Raw genomic sequence first — 22,002 nt, 5'->3', positions numbered from 1 at the left:
TATGCAATAGCCCTTAGTCTGAACTCCAAATGAGTAGTAGATTTTTTTTCTGACAATTTTAAAAGTTATATATTTTTCCACTCCCCCTGTACCATGTGACAACCATCAGCCAATCACAAATGCATACACGTACCATGTGACAGCAATCAGCCATTCACAAATGCATACACACTTATTCTTGCATATGCTCAGTAGGAGCTGGTTACTCAAAAAGTTTAAATATAAAAAGACTGTGCACATTTAGATAATGGAAGTAAATTGGAAAGTTGTTTAAAATGGCATGCTTTTTTAAAATCGTGAAATTAAAAATGTGGGTTTCATGTCCCTTTAAAATTGTATTCTCTATCCGAATCATGAAAGAAAAATGTGTTCCCTTTAAATACACAGATATATATATATATATATTGTTTTTTGTTATAACAACTGTAAACTTTTCCAGTAGTAAGTTAAGTTTTTGATAAATATGAAAATGTATTCAGCTTAAATGCTCTGCTGTCGATAAATGATGAGCTGTAGAGATTAACCATAGCAATTTCTTGGTCTGCTATTTTTCCTTACAGAATGTATTCAACTTACGTGTGCATGGATGGTAGCATTGTCGTAGGCCCAGTCATGTGATGCACTGTTTGTGGGAATCCATTCATATGTGCTGTGGGATTTTGAGGCATCATTTGTGGCCACATGGAATAAACAGGTGCTGGTTGCATGGTAGGCGGTGCTGATGGGAGACCAGGAGGTGTGTAATGGTGATGATGATGTACTGAGGATGGACGCATCTTCTCAGGTATCCGTACAACAGGGCTAGTAAATGCAGGTTCCTGAAAGGTAAAAATGATAAAACGTGTGTAGGAGGAAGGAAGGAGAGAGAGGTTAGCAGGGATAACAAAAAGTGTCATTAGAAGAAGACAGAACCAGACCAGTAGGTACAACTGGAAGAGAGTCATTTAAAGGGACAGGAAAAATATAAATTCTATCATATAGAATAATAATAATAATACATATTATACTACTTTTTACATGTTAAACTAGTTTTTGCATTAAAACAATATGTTAAATCTGATATATTCTGATTTTGAAGCTAACAGGCAGTGCATAAGAACTGATTATTCATAGGCTTTGAAGCGGAACTCTATTGGTGGACAGTGACTCAACTTACAATCATAAAAACGTGAAAGAAAAAATGTAACCACTGCTTGGCAATGCTGACTGCCATCTCTAGTTTGAAAACGTCCCCCCCCCCCCCACACACACACACAGTTTACTAAAGTTAATCAGCTCATGACATTTTGTACCACTAACGCTCTCATGTTTTTATGTAACTTAATAATTGACATTTTAACAATGAATTACTATATTACAATCATATTATTTCTGAGCATATTTAACATTTTAAAATTATGATTTGATCAATAAATGATTGCAATGAAACAAGCGTTTGGTCAAATGTGAGCTGAACATGTGCAAAATGTACAGTCTTACAATAAAGTGAAAATCAAATATACTGTATGCCATTCAAAGTAGGTCACAATAAGCTTTCTAGAGAGTAAAGCTGTTAAATTGGATAAATCCAAATAGCTTGAGAATGTTCTTTCTGATCGATTGGAATACAGTTAAATGGACACTAAACCCATTTCATTTCCTTTAATGATTCAGATAGAGCAAGCAATTTTAAGCAACTTTCTTTATTTAAAAAGCAGAAATGTAAAACTTAAGAGCCGGCCTATTTTTGGTTGAGAACCTGGGTTATTGGTTTGCTAACTGTAGCCAACAATAAACAGACACTATCCAGGGTGCTGAACCTAAAATGGGCCGGCTCCTAAGCTTTAAATTCCTGCTTTTTAAATAAAGATAGCAAAAGAACGAAGAAAAATTGATAATAGGAGTAAATTAGAAAGTTGGTTAAAATTGCATGCTCTATCTGAATCATGGAAGAAAAAAATGTGGGTTTAGTGTCCCTTTAATCATGAGTGTTAATATAAATAGTCTGTATATAGGGACATTAAGGGGCCATTTTAGTGATATTAAATACATTCATTTGTCAGAGCATGTCATTTTATTCCTATCGACCAATCAGTTCTCTGCAACTCCAAATAGGAAATTTACCTATGTGTTTAACCATTTTGCAGAGTACTAGTTATTAAATTACTTGCTCTAATGAAAGAAGACGTCATTTTTTCACTATAATGGCCCTTTAAATTACACAAATTTAACAGAATGGTTACTACTCACTATGCTATTATTTAACCCCTTTACAGGAGAAAACTTGTTCAAGGTACCCTCTAGCACAGTGTTTCTCAACCTTTTTGTAGGCATTTAATTTCTATGTACCCCAACTGTAGCACATTAATGATCTTTTTCATCAACAAAAATGGAAATTGTGTATCACTTGATTTCACAAGCTTGTATCAGATATATTAATTAAGTAAATATATAGGAATCTGGATTTGTTTAAAGGGACACTGTACCCAAATTTTTTCTTTCATGATTCAGATAGATCATGCAATTTTAGGCAACTTTCTAATTTACTCCTATTATCACATTTTCTTCATTCTCTTGGTATCTTTATTTGAAAAGCAAGAATTTAAGTTTAGATGCCGGTCCATTTTTGGTGAACAACCTGGGTTGTCCTTGCTGATTGGACAGCACCAATAACCAAGTGCTGTCCATGAATCTGAACCACATATTGACTGGCTCCTTAGCTTAGATGCCTTCTTTTTCAAATAAAGATAGCAAAAGAACGAAGAAAAATTGATAATAGGAGTAAATTAGAAAGTTGGTTAAAATTGCATGCTCTATCTGAATCATGGAAGAAAAAAATGTGGGTTTAGTGTCCCTTTAATCATGAGTGTTAATATAAATAGTCTGTATATAGGGACATTAAGTGGCCATTTTAGTGATATTAAATACATTCATTTGTCAGAGCATGTCATTTTATTCCTATCGACCAATCAGTTCTCTGCAACTCCAAATAGGAAATTTACCTATGTGTTTAACCATTTTGCAGAGTACTAGTTATTAAATTACTTGCTCTAATGAAAGAAGACGTCATTTTTTCACTATAATGGCCCTTTAAATTACACAAATTTAACAGAATGGTTACTACTCACTATGCTATTATTTAACCCCTTTACAGGAGAAAACGTGTTCAAGGTACCCTCTAGCACAGTGTTTCTCAACCTTTTTGTAGGCATTTAATTTCTATGTACCCCAACTGTAGCACATTAATGATCTTTTTCATCAACAAAAATGGAAATTGTGTATCACTTGATTTCACAAGCTTGTATCAGATATATTAATTAAGTAAATATATAGGAATCTGGATTTGTTTAAAGGGACACTGTACCCAAATTTTTTCTTTCATGATTCAGATAGATCATGCAATTTTAGGCAACTTTCTAATTTACTCCTATTATCACATTTTCTTCATTCTCTTGGTATCTTTATTTGAAAAGCAAGAATTTAAGTTTAGATGCCGGCCCATTTTTGGTGAACAACCTGGGTTGTCCTTGCTGATTGGACAGCACCAATAACCAAGTGCTGTCCATGAATCTGAACCACATATTGACTGGCTCCTTAGCTTAGATGCCTTCTTTTTCAAATAAAGAAAGCAAGAGAACGAAGATAATAGGAGTAAATTAGAACGTTCCTTAAAATTGCATGCTCTACATGAATCACAAAAGAAAAAAATTGGGTTCAATGTCCCTTTAATGTTTTCCGGAATTTGATATTTGGCAATATTGCCACAGAGAATAATAAACACATAAAACACAGCTATATAGTCCATTGATATTAATAATTAGATGCAGTTCTGTAGCTTCTTACATTTAAACAGAGGAAAATAAACTATTTTATGCATGATGAGGAAAGTAATAATTATGGTACCATCTTTCTATTTTTAATAACCATTTCATGCATAGTTTATTTTTTCTTGTTTTACTGCGCCATACTTCAGTATGATGCACTTTACCTATTTCATAGTGGCACATTTATCTGCTACTTGTCTCTGTGACACTTGGTCACAGTAATACACTTTCTCTGTTCATATCAGTGAAGCTCAACTTCAGCCCTCATATGTCACAAACAAGCCAGAATCTAAGCCCATCTAAGGTTTTACTAAATTGATGTGAATCAGTGATTGAGCAGTGGTCCCACCTAGGCAGGGAAATACTCACACTCTGCCCTGTTAAGTTCTTCAGGGTAGAAATGAGAAGCACAGCTTTCTTTGATAAGTCATGTTTACAAAAGATACATTAGGGGGAAAATAAAAAGGATGAAGACCAATCCCTGGAGTACCCCTTGACAATGTCCCAAGTACCCCCAGGCCCAGAGGTACACATACCACAGGTTGAGAATCTAGGCTCTAGCAGACTTGGAGCTAAAGGACACTCACTGGTATATGTAGAGGAGAAATATAACAGTTCCTAACGAGTACCTTTCTCTGCATATGTCATTTTAAATGATAGGAATATTGTACTCAAAATTGTTCTACCATTTATATGAAAGAGCAGCAGTTAAACATGATAACATTTTATTTGTATGGAAAGGGATAATTGAAAGTGGTTTAAGTGTAAAGTGAAATTAGCATTTGTGCACATCTGATTCCTAGATATCTACTGCTCACAAACTCACAATAACGTTTCCCACAGAAAAAAAGTTAGTTTATTTAGCACAGGAAGATCTTTTAAAAGAAAATCAACAAACAAACAACAGATATTAAAGTGTATATATATAAAATGGAACAGTGATTACAGGGCTCCCTTAAAGGGACACTAAACCCAATTTTTTTTATTTTATGATTCAGATACAGCATGCAATTTTAAGCAACTTTCTAATTTACCCCTATTGTCAATTTTTCTTGAATGTGATGCATAGGAGCCGGCCCATTTTTGGTTGAGAAACTGGGCTATGCTTGCTTATTAGTGGGTTAATGTAAGCCTCCAATAAGCAAGCGCTATCCATGGTGCTGAACCTAAAATGGGCTGGCTGCTAAGATTTACATTCCTGCTTTTAAAATTAAAGAATATTTTTTTGGGGTTCAGTATCTCTTTAAGTCTTTTCCCAGCAGGTAAATAGCACCAAGCTGTAAGTATCTGGCAATTTCCATTGCTAGTTTTGGAGCTACAGGTACTGCCAAGGTGTTTACTTTCTTTCGGGCACAAACACCTATAAAGACATTTAAGGATTTATAATGATAGATCCAGTCTTTTTTTTATGGGTTCCAAAGATGAAGTCTAATACATAATTATATCATCTTAGACCCATTTAGAATGATAAAGTACCTAGCGGCTCTAAGCTGAAATCTATAGAAAGGCTTTCAAGGCAACATGTACCTGGTGATTTGGGGCATATGCTGAAGGACCACCACTGGCTGGTTGAGACAAGGCCATAGGGGGTAGAGCTTTCAGCATCATATTCTGCATAATAATCTGATGCATCTGAGCATTCTGCATGAGCATCATCTCCACCATGTCTGCAAAAGAAAGGAAGAGGGCAATAAGATACACCCTGCTACTTTATACATGATTCTAATAGCTTGTGTATAAAATAGACATACAATGATTAGGTCCATCTGTTGTATCTATGAATGACAGATAGTGTAGTTTAATATTACTGTAGATACAAGACTATCTTATTATGTGAAAGAGGGGTGATATCATTATAGCAGACTGGAAGTAAAGCATCAGAGGAAAAGCCAATATGTTAACCTGTAGTATGCATAAAAGAGACGTGACATAGTGGCATAGGAGACACCAAGAGGTTCACCTAAAAATATGTTGAAAAATAGAAAAGAGATACCAGCCCTTTTAGAGTAAAAAGCTAAATTCTCCTAAAACAGAACCACAAACAAATATCCAAGCATTACCTTCCTTTATGCTACCAGAGCGGATAGGTGGCAGTGTCTGCGGGGGAGGGATTTGTGTAATAAGTGGCTGCTGAGACGGTAACTGCTGAATTATGGTTGTTGGCTGCTGGGGAATCTGTGAACAAAATCAATAATAACAGAGGGGAATATATACAGTAGGTAATCTCTTTACATATACTGCTCTCTTCTGAGAGTTTCCTCTAAAATCTACATGAACTCCTCACAGATTAGAATATAAGCCGTTTCAATGATGGGCTTTTTGGTAGCACAAACTTTGTGATTTACTAAACGGTGCTCAGATAGAAAAAACATTCACACTGAAATATTAGTGCCTTAAAGGGGCATGAAACACTTGGTTTTTCTTTCATGGTTCACATAGAGCATGCAATTTAAACAACTTTTTAATTTACTTCTATTATTAATCTTGGTATCTTTTGTTGAAACATAGGGATGTAAACTCAGGTGTGTGCATGTGTCTATGTCTAGAGCACTAAATAGCAGCAGATTTGCAAGAATGGTAATTATTTGCATGAGCAATCAATGTCAGCACTATTCCCTGCAATTTAGTGCTCCAGACACCTACCTAGGTATTTCTTCAACAAAGAATACCATGGGAATGAAGACAATTTTGATAATAGTAAATTGGAAACATTTTACAATTGTATGCCCTGTCTGAATCATAAAAGAAAATGTTTGTGTTTCATAACCCTTTAAGCCCAATCAACGTTCTTATATCACATATTATATATACACTAGTCCTAAAGCCTGTGTACACGGGCCATTTTTTGCAGTACAGCGGTTCCACCCCTTGCTCTCTCTCTCTCTCCCCTCTCTTTTGCTCTCTCTCTCCCCCTCTCTCTATTTTGCTCTCTCTCCCCCCTCTCTTTTGCTCTCTCTCTCCCCCCTCTCTTTTCTTCCCTCTCTTTTGCGCTCTCTCCCCCCTCTTTTGCGCTCTCCCCCCCTCTCTTTTGCACTCTCTCTCTCCCTCTCTTTTGCTGTCTCTCTCCCCCTCTTTTACTCTCTCTCTATCTCTCTCTCTCCTCCCTTTCTTTTGCTCTCTCCCCCCTCTCTTTTGCTCTCTCCCCCCTCTCTTTTGCTCTCTCTCTCCCCTTTCTCCCCCTCTTTTGCTGTCTCTCTCACTCTATTTTGCTCTCTCTCCCCTCCCTTATGCTCTCTCTCCCCTTTCTTCTCTTTTGCGCTATCTCTTCCCCTCTCTTTTGTGCTCTCCTCTTTTGCTCTCTCTCCTCTCTCTTTTTCTGCCTCTCTCTTTTGCTCTCTCTATCCCCATCTTTGTCTCTCTCCCCCCTCTCTTTTGCTGCCTCTCTCCCTCTCTTTTGCTCTGTCTATCCCCCCTCTTTTTCTCTCCCCCCTCTCTTTTGCTCTCTCGCTCTCTCCCCCCCCCTCTTTTGCTCTCTCTTTCTCTTTCTCTCTCCCCCAGTCTCTTTTGCTCTCTCTCTCCCCTCTCTTTTGCTCTCTCTATCCCCCCTTCTTCTCTCTCTCTATCCCCCCTCTTTTGCTCTCTCTCCACCCTTACTTTTGCTCTCTCTTCCTCCCCCTCTTTTGTGCTCTCCTCCCTCTCTTTTGCTCTCTTTCCCCCCCTCTCTTTTGCATGCTCTCTCTCCCCTCTTTTGCTCTCTCTCCCCTCTCTTTTGCTCTCTCCCCTTTTTCAGCCTCTTTTGCTCTCTCTCCCCTCTTTTGCTCTCTGCCCTCCATTTTGTTCTCCCTCTCCCCCCTCTCTTTTGCGCTCTCTCCCCCTCTCTTTTGCGCTCTCCATCCCCCCTCTTTTGCTCTCTCCCCTTTCTTTTTCTCTCTCCCCCCTCTCTTTTGCTCTCTCTCCCCCCTCAGTCTCTTTTGCTCTCTCTCTCTCCCCTCTCTTTTGCTCTCTCTCTCTCCCCTCTTTTGCTATCTCTATCCCCCTTTTTTTTGCTCTCTCCCCCTCTCTTTTGCTCTCTCCCCCTCTCTTTTGCTCTCTCTTTTGCTCTCTCTCTCTCCCCTTTCTCCCCCTCTCTTTTACTCTCTCTCCCCTCCCTTATGCTCTCTCTCTCTCCCCTCTCTTTTGTTCTCTCTCTCCCCCGCTCTTTTCCTTCCTCTCTTTTGCGCTCTCTCTTCGCCTCTCTTTTGTGCTCTCCTCTTTTGCTCTCTCTCCCCTCTCTTTTTCTGCCTCTCTCTCTCTTTTGCTCTCTCTATCCCCCATCTTTGTCTCTCTCCCCCCTCTCTTTTGCTGCCTCTCTCCCTCTCTTTTGCTCTATCCCCCCTCTTTTGCTCTCTCTATCCCTCCTCTTTTTCTCTCCCCCCCCTCTCTTTTGCTCTCTCTCTCTCCCCCCTCTCTTTTGCTCTCTCTCTCTCTCCCCCCTCTCTTTTGCTCTCTCTCTCTCTCTCCCCCAGTCTCTTTTGCTCTCTCTCTCTCCCCTCTCTTTTGCTCTCTCTATCCCCTCTTTTTCTCTCTCTCTATCCCCCCTCTTTTGCTCTCTCTCCACCCTTACTTTTGCTCTCTCTTCCTCCCTCTCTTTTGCTCTTTCTCCCCCCTCTCTTTTGCATGCTCTCTCTCCCCTCTCTTTTGCTCTCTCCCCTTTTTCACCCTCTTTTGCTCTCTCTCTCCCCTCTTTTGCTCTCTGCCCTCCATTTTGTTCTCCCTCTCCCCCCTCTCTTTTGCGCTCTCTCTCCCTCTCTTTTGCGCTCTCTCCCCCTCTTTTGCGCTCTCTCCCCCTCTCTTTTGCGCTCTCCCTCCCCCTTCTTTTACTCTCTCCCCTTTCTTTTTCTCTCTCTCCCCCTCTCTTTTTCTGTCTCTCTCTTTTGCTCTCTGTATCCCCCCTCTTTGCCTCTCTCTCTCTCTCTCCCCCTTTCTTTTGCTCTCTCCCCCCTTCTCTTTTGCTCTCTCCTCTTTTGCTCTCTCTATCCCCCCTCTTTTGCTCTCTCTCCCTCTCTTTTTCTCTCTCTACCCCCTCTTTTGCGCTCTCCTCCCTCTCTTTTGCTCTCTTTTCCCCCCTCTCTTTTGCATGCTCTCTCTCCCCTCTCTTTTGCTCTCTCCCCTTTTTCAGCCTCTTTTGCTCTCTCTCCCCTCTTTTGCTCTCTGCCCTCCATTTTGTTCTCCCTCTCCCCCCTCTCTTTTGCGCTCTCTCCCCCTCTCTTTTGCGCTCTCCATCCCCCCTCTTTTGCTCTCTCCCCTTTCTTTTTCTCTCTCCCCCTCTCTTTTGCTCTCTCCCCCCTCAGTCTCTTTTGCTCTCTCTCTCCCCTCTCCTTTGCTCTCTCTTTCTCCCCTATTTTGCTCTCTCTATCCCCCCTTTTTTTTGCTCTCTCCCCCCTCTCTTTTGCTCTCTCTTTTGCTCTCTCTCTCCCCTTTCTCCCCTCTCTTTTGCTCTCTCTCCCCTCCCTTATGCTCTCTCTCTCTCCCCTCTCTTTTGTTCTCTCTCCCCCCCGCTCTTTTCCTTCCTCTCTTTTGCGCTCTCTCTTCCCCTCTCTTGTGCTCTCCTCTTTTGCTCTCTCTCCCCTCTCTTTTTCTGCCTCTCTCTCTCTTTTGCTCTCTCTATCCCCCATCTTTGTCTCTCTCCCCCTCTCTTTTGCTGCCTCTCTTCCTCTCTTTTGCTCTCTATCCCCCCTCTTTTGCTCTCTCTATCCCTCCTCTTTTTCTCTCCCCCCCTCTCTTTTGCTCTCTCTCTCCCCCCTCACTTTTGCTCTCTCTCTCTCTCCCCCAGTCTCTTTTGCTCTCTCTCCCCTCTCTTTTGCTCTCTCTATCCCCTCTTTTTCTCTCTCTCTATCCCCCCTCTTTTGCTCTCTCTCCACCCTTACTTTTGCTCTCTCTTCCTCCCCCTCTTTTGCGCTCTCCTCCCTCTCTTTTGCTCTCTTTCCCCCTTCTCTTTTGCATGCTCTCTCTCCCCCCTCTTTTGCTCTCTGCCCTCCATTTTGTTCTCCCTCTCCCCCCTCTCTTTTGCGCTCTCTCCCTCTCTTTTGCGCTCTCCCTCCCCCTCTCTTTTGCGCTCTCCCTCCCCCCTCTTTTGCTCTCTCCCCTTTCTTTTTCTCTCTCTCCCCCTCTCTTTTTCTGTCTCTCTCTTTTGCTCTCTGTATCCCCCCTCTTTGCCTCTCTCTCTCTCTCCCCCCTTCTTTTGCTCTCTCCCCCCTTCTCTTTTGCTGTCTCTCTCCTCTTTTGCTCTCTCTATCCCCCTCTTTTGTTCTCTCTCTACCCCCTCTTTTGCCCTCTCTCCCCCTATCTTTTGCTCTCTCTCTCCCCCTCTCTTTTGTTCTCTCTCTCTTTCCCTCTCTTTTGCTCTCTCCCCCCTTCTCTTTTGCTCTCTCTCACTACCCCATCTATTTCCCCTCCTCTCTTTTGCGCTTTCTCTCCCCCTCTCTTTTTCTGTCTCTCTTTTGCTCTCTGTATTCCCCCCTCTTTGTCTCTCTCCCCTTTCTTTTGCTCTCTCCCCCTTCTCGTTTGCTGTCTCTATCCTTCTCTTTTGCTCTCTATCCCCTCTCTTTTGCTCACTCCCCTTTCTTTTGCTCTCTTTCCCCCCTCTCATTTGCGGTCTCTCTCCTCCTCCCTTTAGCTCTCTCCCCCCTCTCTTATGCTCTCTCTCCCCCTCTCTTGTGCTCTCTCTCTCCCCCCCCCCTCTCTTTTGCTCTCTTTCTCCCCCCTCTCTCTCTCCCTCCTCTTATGCTGTCTCTCTCTCCCCCTCTTTTGCTTTCTCTCTCTCCATTTTTTTTGCTCTCTCTCTCTCTCTCTCTCCCTCTCTCTTCCCCCATCTTTTGCGCTCTCCCCCCTCTCTTTTGCTCTCTCCCCCTCTCTTTTGCTCTCTCTCCCCCTCTCTTTTGCTCTCTCTCCCCCTCTCTTTTGCTCTCTCTCCCCCTCTCTTTTGCTCTCTCTTCCCCTTTCTTTTGCTCTCTCTCCCCCTCTTTTGCTCTCTGTCTCCCCCTCTCTCTCCCCCTCTCTTCTGCTCTCTCCCACTCTCTTTTGCTCTCTCTCCCCCCCTCTCTTTTGCATGCTCTCTCTCTCCCCCTCTTTTGCTCTCTCCCCTTTCTCACCCTCTCTTTTGCTGTCTCTCTCCCTCTATTTTGCTCTCTCTATCTCCCCTCTCTTTTGCTCTCTCTCCCCCTCTCTTTTGCTCTCTCTCTCTCCCCCTCTTTTTCCCCCTCTCCCCCTCTCTCCCCTTCTCTTTTGCTCTCTCTCTCCCCCCTCTCTTTTGCACACTCTCTCTCTCCCCTCTTTTGCTCTCTCCCCTTTCTCACCCTCTCTTTTGCTGTCTCTCTCCCTCTATCTCCCCTCTCTTTTGCTTTCTCTCCCCTCTCTTTTGCTCTCTCCCCTCTCTTTTGCTCTCTCTCTTCCCCCTCTCTTTTGTTCTCTCTCTTCCCCCTCTTTTTTGTTCTCTCTCTTCCCCCTCTTTTTTGTTCTCTCTCTTCCCCCTCTCTTTTGCGCTCTCCCCCTCTCTTTTGCTCTCTCTCTCCCCCCCCCCTCTCTTTTGTTCTCTCTCTCTCTCCCCCCTCTCTTTTACTCTCTCTATCACCCCTCTTTTGCTCTCTCTCCCCTTTTCTTTTGCTTTCTTTCCCCCTCTCTTTTGCTGTCTCTCTCACCCTCCTCTCTTATGCTCTCTCTCTCCCCCTCTTTTGCTTTCTCTCTCCTTTTTTTGCTCTCTCTTCCCCTCTCATCACCCCTCTCTTTTGCGCTCTCCCCCCTCTCTTTTGCTCTCTCTTTCCCTCTCTCTTATGCTCTATCTCTCCCCTCTCTTTTTCCCCCTCTCTCTCCCCCCTCCCCCTTGCTCTCTCTCCCCTCTCTTTTGCTTTTTCTTTCCCTCCTCTCTTATGCTCTCTCCCCCTCTTTTTCCCCCTCTCGCTCCCCCCCTCCCCCTCACTTTTGCTCTCTCCCCCCTCTCTTTTGCACACTCTCTCTCTCCCCTCTTTTGCTCTCTCTCCCCCCTCTTTTGCTCTCTCTCCCCCCCTCTTTTGCTCTCTCTCCCCTCTCTTTTGCTCTCTCTCCCCTTTCTCACCCTCTCTGTTGCTGTCTCTCTCCCTCTATTTTGCTCTCTTTATCTCCCCTCTCTTTTGCTTTCTCTCCCCTCTCTTTTGTTCTCTCTCTTCCCCCTCTTTCTCTATCTCCCCCTCTTTTGCTTTCTCTCCCCCTCTTTTTTGCTCTCTCCCCCCCTCTCTTTTGCTCTCTCTTTCCCTCCTCTCTTTTGCTCTCTATTTCCCTCCTCTCTTATGCTCTCTTTATCTCCCCTTTCTTTTGCTCTCTCTATCTCCCCTTTCTTTTGCTCTCTCTATCTCCCCTTTCTTTTGCTCTCCCTCTCTCTGCTATTTTGCTGTCTCTCTCCCTCTCTTTTGCTCTCTCTATCCCCCCTCTTTTGCTCTCTCTTTACCCCCCTTTTTTGAGCTCTCTCATGTCCGCACAGCCACGCCCAAGTCACACCTGACCCCGCCCAGCCCCACTCACGCCACGTCTGGCCCTGCCCGGTCCCGCCCGTGTCATGCCCCCTAACACCCGGTCGGCCCCAGATGCCAGTGTAGTGTCAACATCTGCGACCCGATGGAATGTGCGACCGTCACGTCACCACATTCTTGAGCGCACACGTGACTGGTTGACCACCAATCACCTGCTAGAGACACCTCCTTTCAGATTTCGACACTACACCACGTGACGGGTCGCAGAATCAGATGGAACAGCTGAGCCTCTCAGATTTTGCAGCCTTCACCGAAGCGCCGCTGTTTCACAGCTTACCATGCCTTTATACATTTATTAGCAGTCCTGGGAAACAGATACTACTAATATGGAAATGCCTATGAAACTTAAAAATAGGTTGAAACTTTGACGAGCGGCTGCTCCATTTCATTCTTTCTCCATTATATTCTTACTATCATGCTGCTGTTTATATTTTTTTACATTTACCTTTTATCTGTATGTTTTTCACTGCTGAAGTCAGATTAAAAAAAAAGGTAACATCTTGCATCATTTATGAAAATATACAGATAACAGATAACTTTCATAGGCATTTCCATATTATTAGTATCCGTTTCCCAGGACTGCTAATAAATTTATGAAGGCATGGTAAGCTGTGAAACAGCGGCGCTTTGGTGAAGGTTACAAAATCTGACAGGTTCAGCTATTCCATCTGATTCTGCGACCCGTCACGTGGTGTAGTGTCGAAATCTGGACGGAAGTGTCTCTAGCAGGTGATTGGTGGTCAACCAGTCACGTGTGCGCTCAGGAATGTGGTCGTACATTCCGTCGGGTCGCAGATTTCGACACTACACCGGTGTAATGTCGAAATCTGTGACCCAACGATTGCGCGACCACATTCATGTGGTCCTGTACTCTTCACTCAGAGACAAGGCACTAGCGACACACTGGAAACACGACCCTATTGGTTGTGAAGACCCCCTGTGTAACCTACATAAGCCCCATCAGCCCCCCCCTGTAACCACCATAAGCACCCCCTGTGTGACCGACATAAGCCCCATCAGCCCCCCTGTAACCCCTATAACCACCCCCTGTGTAACTTACATAAGCCCCATCGGCACCCTCTGTAACCCCCAGAAGCACCCCCCCCCCCCAGGCACAGCAAGTCGGCGGCACACAATGGACCAATTTGGAAATTGAATGGAGGTGGGCAAATCAAACGGACTACGGCCCGATCAGATAATACAAAAAAAAGCGTTACTGCATTATCTGATTGGTCCGTGTGTCCTTGAAGTCAGTGGCTGTACAACCAGTAGGGTTGTGTTGCCTGCCAGTGTGCCGCCTACGCCTTGTCTCTAATGAGTGAGGAGTAGGGCCATGTGCGGCATTGTGCGCGCCTGTGCAACGAAGATTACGGGCCATAGAATTCCTCGACCCGTTGCCTAGCCTTAAACAGCTGTTTTGAGGAGGCTGGGCCTCTTGCGCATGCGCAGTGAGCGCCACACACCTCCAGCAGCTGATTCACGTCACCGTGACGTAGGTCACGCATTCTTATGCGGTAGACAACTTATTTTAGAACACCGGCCAGTCTGAGACTCTGTTGAAGGCCAGGTGTGTTTGTCCTCACGCATGACAGCTTCGGACAATCACACTTTGCCATTTATTTTATATCATATGTACATACACACTCAGCAATGGAGTTTAATTCTCACCTGCTGTTGGATGATCCTGGGAGGTTCAGGAGGGGGAGGGGGGCGGTAGAAGTGTACGGGTGGCTCTGGAGGAGGTGGCGGGGGATAGAAGTGCATCGGTGGTGCCTGGTGAATGGGTTCAAGATGTATGGTTTTTTTGCGCGTTCCCTCCCATGTGTGAGGCCGAGTAAGCTCTTCCATTAGGTGTTGCTCCTATGTATAACAGTCAAGACAAAGTGATGCTAAATAAACACCCTATATTACAGTAAGTGAAGTCATATCTCATTCATTTCACTTACTCTCAGTTTGTACATCAGCTCCTTCCTTCTGCGGAGAGCAGACTGCAATGCATCCTCCTGTCCATCATAGCTCCCTAATAAAATAGAACAAAGTCTAGAAATAAGGTGACCTTTTTGACCCTCAGCTTCTACAAGCCAGGATTTCTGGGATCTCAGTTACTAACCATCATAATCTAACCCACGTTTCCTCAGGCCTGAACTACAACTACCTTAGGTCTGATCTCTTACCTATAATACATAGCTTCATCAGATATGCTTCTAAACTTATCACAGATTATTTATTTTATTCTTCAATTATATGTAAACCACAAAGTTTGTATTTCAATAAAACTATTTTTTTTTTTTAAATATTTCCTTGACTTCTTTTAGGCATATATTTGGGTATTTGTTTGCATTTGATATAGATGCCACTATGGTTGGAGTGTAAGGATATAGGACTATGAATAATTTACCTATGCTTTATAAATATACCCCCTGGAATAATTGATACTTTAATAAACTTGATATGTTATAACTTGCTTATTTGAAGTTTCTGCTCCTTGCCTATTGCAGTCTGACATCCAACTACTCTATATATGATCTTCTAATTTCCAAAGACCTCATAATTAACAAGCACTAACCCTAAAACCTATTTACTGAAGGTCTAGCCACTACTGAACTCCTGAACTAATCATAACTGCTCTAAATCCACTCTTAAAGGGACATTAAATACTAAATAAATGCTAGATAGAATGATGCAGTAAAAACAAACAAAAAAACAACAACAAACTTTAGTCCGAGAATAACATGTAGGTGCATTTTTTAACGTTTTATTAATTGTTTAAATATTGACAAAATAAGCATAAAGTTTTAGTGTCTATAAAAACAATGTTGTAACTTAGACCAATAAGGCGCAGTTATAAATAGGTCACTAGAGTGTTCAGCCAACGGCTGTGTGGAATATAACAGTGTTTACACTTCCATTTCTAACAGGAACTAAAAAGCTCACATTTTCAGAATGGAATTACAGGAAAGGGACAAAATAAATAATTAAAGTATATTTCAGAGTTTTTTTATAAATACGATTTATCATTTTATATTCCCACCTCAAAGTGTTTAATTGTCCTTTTAAAACATCTGAAGGCCTGAACCATACCACTTCCATGACAATAGACATGACGCACATAAACCTTAAATCTGACACTCAAATGTTATAGACATCTCCCTGTCAGTTACTACTGTTCTAGCCCTCATCAGTCTTAGGTTTAAACTTAAAGGGACAGTGTACTATAAAATTGTTTTTCCCTTAATGTGTTTCCAATTACTTTTTTTACTAGCTGCATAGTATAACGTATGAGATTTGCTTTTTTAAGGCTTATTTGTGTATATGAATTAGCTGATTTTGGTTTTGAAGCCACAACCTAATAAAATGGGTTGAGCTTGTAGGTGTAATCAAATCTCATTACTTTATCACATTGTGTACATATACTTGCTTCTTTATCTTATATCTGTCCATAAACCAATCACCAATACTTGGAGAGAACAATGGAAAATTAACATGTTATTACCCTATATCTTCTATAACCCACTGGGAGTGTAATTTCTTCTACTGGCTGTGTTTACACAGCATGGCCTCGCGGCCAAAACTTTCAGGATGGGTGGGGATACCACAGGCTAAATAAACTATTTCAAATGCCAATATAACGGTAATGGAAATACTTATAAACAATTTAATACACTCCAGCAGGTAAAGTGGATCATTGGGAATAAATTAAAGGATTACAAACTTTTACCGTTTTTTGTTTGATTAAAACACATATTTTAAATTACATTTATGAAATTAAAATTACCAACTTCAAACTCTTTCAAAACGAAGCCTCATTAACTTGTAAATCCGTTTTGAAATTTTCGTCTATAACGTCATCTAATCCAGCCCACTATTTTAGCCCCTAAGTGTATATAACAATCAACCAATCGTTTTTTGCCGCTTTTGCATGTTATTATAAAACTAATTTGTACACAATCGTATGAGCACAAAAACGGGCCAAATAGCGCTTGCGCAATGTGTCTTAATGATGCCGCAATTTCCAGCACATCATAGGGAATAACGCTCTGTGTCGGAGCAGGTCTGAAAGGGAGTGACGTTGTGGATGACATTGCACAATCTCGCACATGCGCTATTCGAAATTCGGCAGCCATCTACAAACTGCGGTTTGCACACTGGATTGGCTAGGAGCGTCAGCAACCCACGGAGTCGGTTCAGAAACATTAATTTTTTAGAAATAGGATTGCAGCAATCAGATAGTAAATTCATAAAGACATCCTATGACAAATATGTTTATAAAGGTTTAAAAAAAAAAAAAAAGATGCAATAAAGGGAGAAATTTTAAAGGGAGACATTTTTTGAGTAAACTGCCCCTTTAATGACCTCCAAGTATCCGAGTTCTGCTGGTCAACCATAAGTGAACATTCACTTTACTGGCCTATGGGTAACCTTCAAAACCAAATGCCTATATCAACTACAAGAGGTCTGCTGATCAACTCTCTTTCGAATCTCATATATTAACAAGGTTCAGCTCCATCAACTATCTAAAGCTGACCATCAACTTCCACAAGCTTCAATATATTTTACCCCTATATTTGCCTCTGAACTAACCCAGTACTGATGAAAACCAAACCAGCTGAAATTCTTAGGTTCTCTGGTTTAAAAAGTAAGTTATCCAAGATCTATCCATGATTGTCTTTCTTTCTCTACTAGTATAATCTTCATTATGATGAAAATGTTTGTCAGCTCTCCTAAAAGATTTCCAACATGTAACATCTTCCTCTTTTGGTCTCCTAAAGCTTTCATTTTTCTTCACCTATCTTTACAATAAACTTGCTCAGTCTTCACACAATACAAGAAAAACAAAGCAGCAACTCAAAATATAGGCATTAATCTGTATGTTAGGTCAAAAAGTTAAGTTGCAAGGACAGAATTTGTAAAAGAGTTAACTCATATGTGTGGGAATATATGTAACTCAAAATGACGGAATGCTTCATACTAGCATAATCTAACAGTGAAACATATGTGAATGAATGCAACCATATTTATTATTGGTAAAGGATTTATATTTAATAAACATGACAAATGTACTTGTTTACTTTGACATATTTAAGATAAGAATAACTGAACAGTATCTGTGTTATTTTACTTACACAAGTAAGACCAACCTCAGCCTGCTGTGATTCTACACAGGGGCCCACAGGGGCCAGTGCCCCTGTAAAAATGTCCCTGGCCCCCCCTGTGGCCCCCCCTGAGCTGGCCACTGAGCTGACTGCAAAATACCGGACAAGATCAAGGCTATTTATCTGCTTCCCTGTCCCGGAAACGCTGTCTAGTCAAAGTGTGGGGTTAACAAAATGAAGTAAATATATACTGTATATGTATGTGTGTGTGTTTGTGTATGGATTTGTGTGTGTATATAATATATATATATATATATATATATATATATATATATATATATATATAATGTCCACAAAATGCAGGCACTCACTGGACTTAGTAAAATATAACAATTTATTTAGAAATCATTAAAAAGACATAACGTTTCGGCACCAATACGTGCCTTTGTCAAATGTCAGAATGTAACAAAACGAATATGCAGCACACTTAAAATCAATATGACACACATTTAAAATCATACCCCTTTTAAAGATGTGAGCAAACTAATTACCGCCATGCCTCCACTCGCGTCTTCCCATCCATGGCAATGACGTCACGTACGCACGCTGCGTGCCTAGCGTGATGACGCATGGCACGGCGTTGCCATAGCGACGTCGGATAGCCACACGCGTCAGAGTAGGGAGTGACTTAATCACGCATACAGATTACTGTCAGGGATGTCCGTGTGTACTTGTTGCTAATAGCAACCAAAACAATCCACAATATGTATAGCGTGTTTAATATTTTTGACATAGCGGTTTACAGACATAGCATTAGTGATGTTAGAAACGTATTATTAAATGGCATATTAGAACATAGTCTGTTGGATGATAGCTCCAAATGTGTAATTTCTATATGCGGAAAAACTGTCAAGCTCAGAAAAAGAAGGAGACCAATCTAAGGGCCATCCTTATAAAATGGGCACGAAATGCCAGACTAGACAGTAAAGACAAGAGCATAAAAGAAACAAACACTTTGTCAATACAATACATGATACAAATTACAGATGAAGATAAGCGAAAACTATCACTATTAGCTGTATCATTATTACATTTGTAACCCCTGGTGCCGATCATTAGTAGGTGCATTAAGCAACATAATTATCTAAATACATTGTAGCATCATGCCACCCTGGGGTACGGATAGAAACTTTTTAGTGAGTAGTGAGCTATCATTTAGATATGTCCAGGGCAATAACTCTTCAGTATGGTGTTAATAGAATGGACTAAAGTCCAGTGAGGTGTTGAGGCCTTTAGGGACCAATGTGTCCAACCTGTGGATCCATCTGCTTTCAAGTTGGAGCAGTCTGTTAGCCCTATCACCCCCTCGTGGTATGGGGGGGACGTGGTCAATTAGCATGGACCTAATACTTGACACAGAGTGTTTCAATGCCACACAGTGGCGTGCCACGGGCTGATCTGATTCGCCAGATTTCAATGCAGCACGAATTGCACACCGATGGTTCGCCATCCTATCACGGAAGGGGGTAATCGTCTTACCCACATATACACTGGAACAAGGGCAAATCAGTATGTATATTACATAGTTACTCATGCAACTCAGACGATGGTTTATCTTGTACCTCTTGTTTGAATGTGGGTGCTGGAACGAATAACCCCGAGTCATGCTATTACATGTGGTGCAATTACCACAGGGAAAACACCCCATTTTAGAGGTTTTAAGCCATGATTCCTTATGATAGTGTTTGATAGGATCCGATTTTACTAAATGGTCCCTGAGATTTTTGGCTCTGCGATAGATCAATCTCGGAGGTGGCATGTTCCGAAAAGGTAGCGTTGGATCAGTCTCCACGACCGGCCAGTGTTTACGCACTGCTCCTGTCAACTTTTCATTACCAGGTGTATAGGTGGTAACCAGGTTGAGTTGTTCGTGTTTAGCTTTGCTTTGTTCTTTGGGTCCATCCATACATAGCCTCTCTTGTGTTTTAATAATTTCGGCCCTGGCATACCCTCTGTTGCTCAATTTTTTGCCCATCTCCTCCAACTGAGTGGTACGTAGTGATAGCTCACTGTTATTTCTCAGGACTCTGGTGAGCTGGGAAGTGATGACCCCTTGTTTTTGGTGTGCAGGGTGGAAGCTTCTGGCATCTAATAAGGAGTTGCGGTCCGTGGGTTTAGTGTACAAGGATGTACCAAACCGCAATTTGCCTGATTCATCCACCTTGAACACATTTAAATCAAGAAAATGTACACAACTTAAATCATATTCAAGTTTAAAACGTATAGGAGACTCCATGAGGTTCAAACATGTCACCCACTCACGCAAAGATGCTTCACTACCCCTCCAGATGAGGAACACGTCATCAATATAGCGTGTATAATATTTCACCTTGGGGTTCTCAAAGGGCTTCATGAGTTCATGCTCATACCATGCCATAAAAATATTAGCGTAAGTGGGTGCCACGTTCGAACCCATGGCAGTCCCTGAAATTTGTAAATAATAACTTTCCTCGAACTTAAAGTAATTTTTATCCAGACAAAATGATAACAGTGTGCAAAGGAATTCAATGGATGGTCCAAGGTAATTAACATTACCTGTCACCATGGACCTGACAGCCTCCACCCCATCCGCATGGGGAATCACCGTGTAGAGGCTGTCGACATCCATGGTGACCAGGATGTCATCCTGTTGAAGATCAGAGTAATCTTTCAGGATTTTCAGAAGACTCGGTGAGTCCTGCAAATAAGCATCTGTATTCTTAACCACACTCTGAAGATGTGAGTCTATGTAGATGGCTATATTGGTAAGTACAGACCCCCGGGCAGATACAATAGGCCTGCCCGGTGGGTTCACCAAGGTCTTATGGACCTTTGGAAGAAGGTATAATGCAGGCACAACCGGATAGTCAGTGGTAAGAAATGCATATTCCTTTTCACTCAGATGGCCAGCCATAAGACCATTTTGGAGGAAGGAATCAATGATAGACTTGTAGATAGATGTAGGGTTACTTTTTAATTTGACATAAGTATTTACATCGGCCAGTTGTCTAAGAGCCTCCTGTCGATAGTCAGTGTAATCAAGAATAACTATAGACCCCCCCTTATCCGCAGGGCGGATGATGATTGAGGTGTCATTACCTAGTTCAATGAGAGCCTTTTGCTCAGCTAGCGTTAAATTAGAATATAAGCGCGTGGGAGTATTTTCCGTCAAATTACTGGTCAGTACCCTCGTATAGCTCCTAATTGAAGTGTGTGTGTTAGGAGGCTCAAACGTAGATTTTTTCTTAAAGCCTTCACTCTGTGGGGTCTGTTCTCTGAAATAATCCTTTAGCTTAAGTTGGCGCTGAAATCTGTGAATATCAACAAGTTGTTCAAATTTATCTGATTTTGGGGTAGGAATAAACGACAATCCATGATTAAGCAGAGACCGTTCAGCATTACTGAGTGGTCTACTACTAAGATTGAATATAACATCTATTTCTTGCGAATCTGTTTTAGATTTTGATTTGTGCCCCCCCCCCCCCCCGCCTGGTTTTACATTTTTTTGCCCTCTTTTGTCTTGGGGCATTGGTGGGGGTTTCGCAGTAGAGCGAGTGCTCACCCCTAAAAAATGTTCAGATTGATTGATTTGTGCAGGGGTGTGATCATTGCTAGTACTGACCTCAGTACCAGAGGAATCACCCCCACTGCTGTCTACAATACTTAGTGTATTTCTAGATCTAAGATTTCTACGCCGTCTATATGTGCCATCCTCTTTACCATATAGCCATCTATATACCCTCCTTTCTCTATAATCATTCTCAACATTATTGAGTTTCTTATTTTTGAAATTAATCAAGTCAGTACGATACTTATTTACAAGGCCATCAAGTTTAGTGACCCACTCCTGGCTAGTATCATTAGTCAGAATGTGGATGCTCTGCTCTTTGATGGTGTCCAATTCCGCCTTAATTTTTGCCCCTAATCTGGTCACTTCCTCGATCACTAAAAGGATCAAGTCATAAGAGCATTTATTTAATATTGAACACCACCTTTTACAGAACTCCACATTCTGCCTACCCAGGGTCGGTATATTTTTAACACGAAAACCCCTGGGAATGATTTTTTTCTAAAGTAACTAGAAAGAAAAACAGCGTGTAAATGGTAATCTATTTCTTTTCTACGCAAATTAAGCATTCTATGATAAACATTAATAGGTGTCTCACCACCCAGCTCACTCAGGTCCTCAGGAATGAGAATTCTGTCCGCATCTTCATCTGTAAATGCTAAAGGATCCGTGTTGAAATCATCATCCAGCTGAGAGTATTCAGGTATGCCAGCAGCCTCAGCCATCATCAGTATAGGGGTAAATGTAAAAACAAAATGATTACTCCAAGAGCATCAACAGGATAGTAAGCGTGTGATACCAAAGCAAAAGTCCACTGGATACAGTGTATAGATAATGGGAGTGCTTAATCCCTAATGCCAAAAGCCAATGCACAGTTCCTTGAGGGGAAAGCACAATCTCACCACTTGTTTGAATGCCACGGTGCTCTGCTGTAAATAATCCACAATGTCCACAAAATGCAGGCACTCACTGGACTTAGTAAAATATAACAATTTATTTAGAAATCATTAAAAAGACAT

At 41.8% G+C, this 22,002-nt stretch overlaps 1 protein-coding gene across 1 annotated transcript; it reads right to left on the bottom strand.

The window, feature by feature from the left end:
* Window positions 1-572: 572 nt before the first annotated feature.
* C1H21orf58 (chromosome 1 C21orf58 homolog) lies at window positions 573-21,708 on the bottom strand. Its single transcript, XM_053713537.1, has 7 exons — window positions 21,582-21,708; window positions 20,649-21,360; window positions 14,230-14,380; window positions 13,952-14,143; window positions 5,864-5,978; window positions 5,331-5,470; window positions 573-818 (listed from the first exon to the last, which is right to left on the bottom strand). The coding sequence occupies exons 1-7, from the start codon at window positions 21,706-21,708 to the stop codon at window positions 573-575; spliced, it is 1,683 nt and encodes a 560-aa protein (XP_053569512.1).
* Between the last annotated feature and the right edge of the window lie 294 nt (window positions 21,709-22,002).

The sequence above is a fragment of the Bombina bombina genome, chromosome 1 (assembly GCF_027579735.1).
Source record: "Bombina bombina isolate aBomBom1 chromosome 1, aBomBom1.pri, whole genome shotgun sequence".
NCBI classification, from domain to species: Eukaryota; Metazoa; Chordata; class Amphibia; order Anura; family Bombinatoridae; genus Bombina; species Bombina bombina.
Note: the sequence above shows the minus strand (reverse complement) of the source record. Positions and strands in the feature narration are given on the sequence as shown.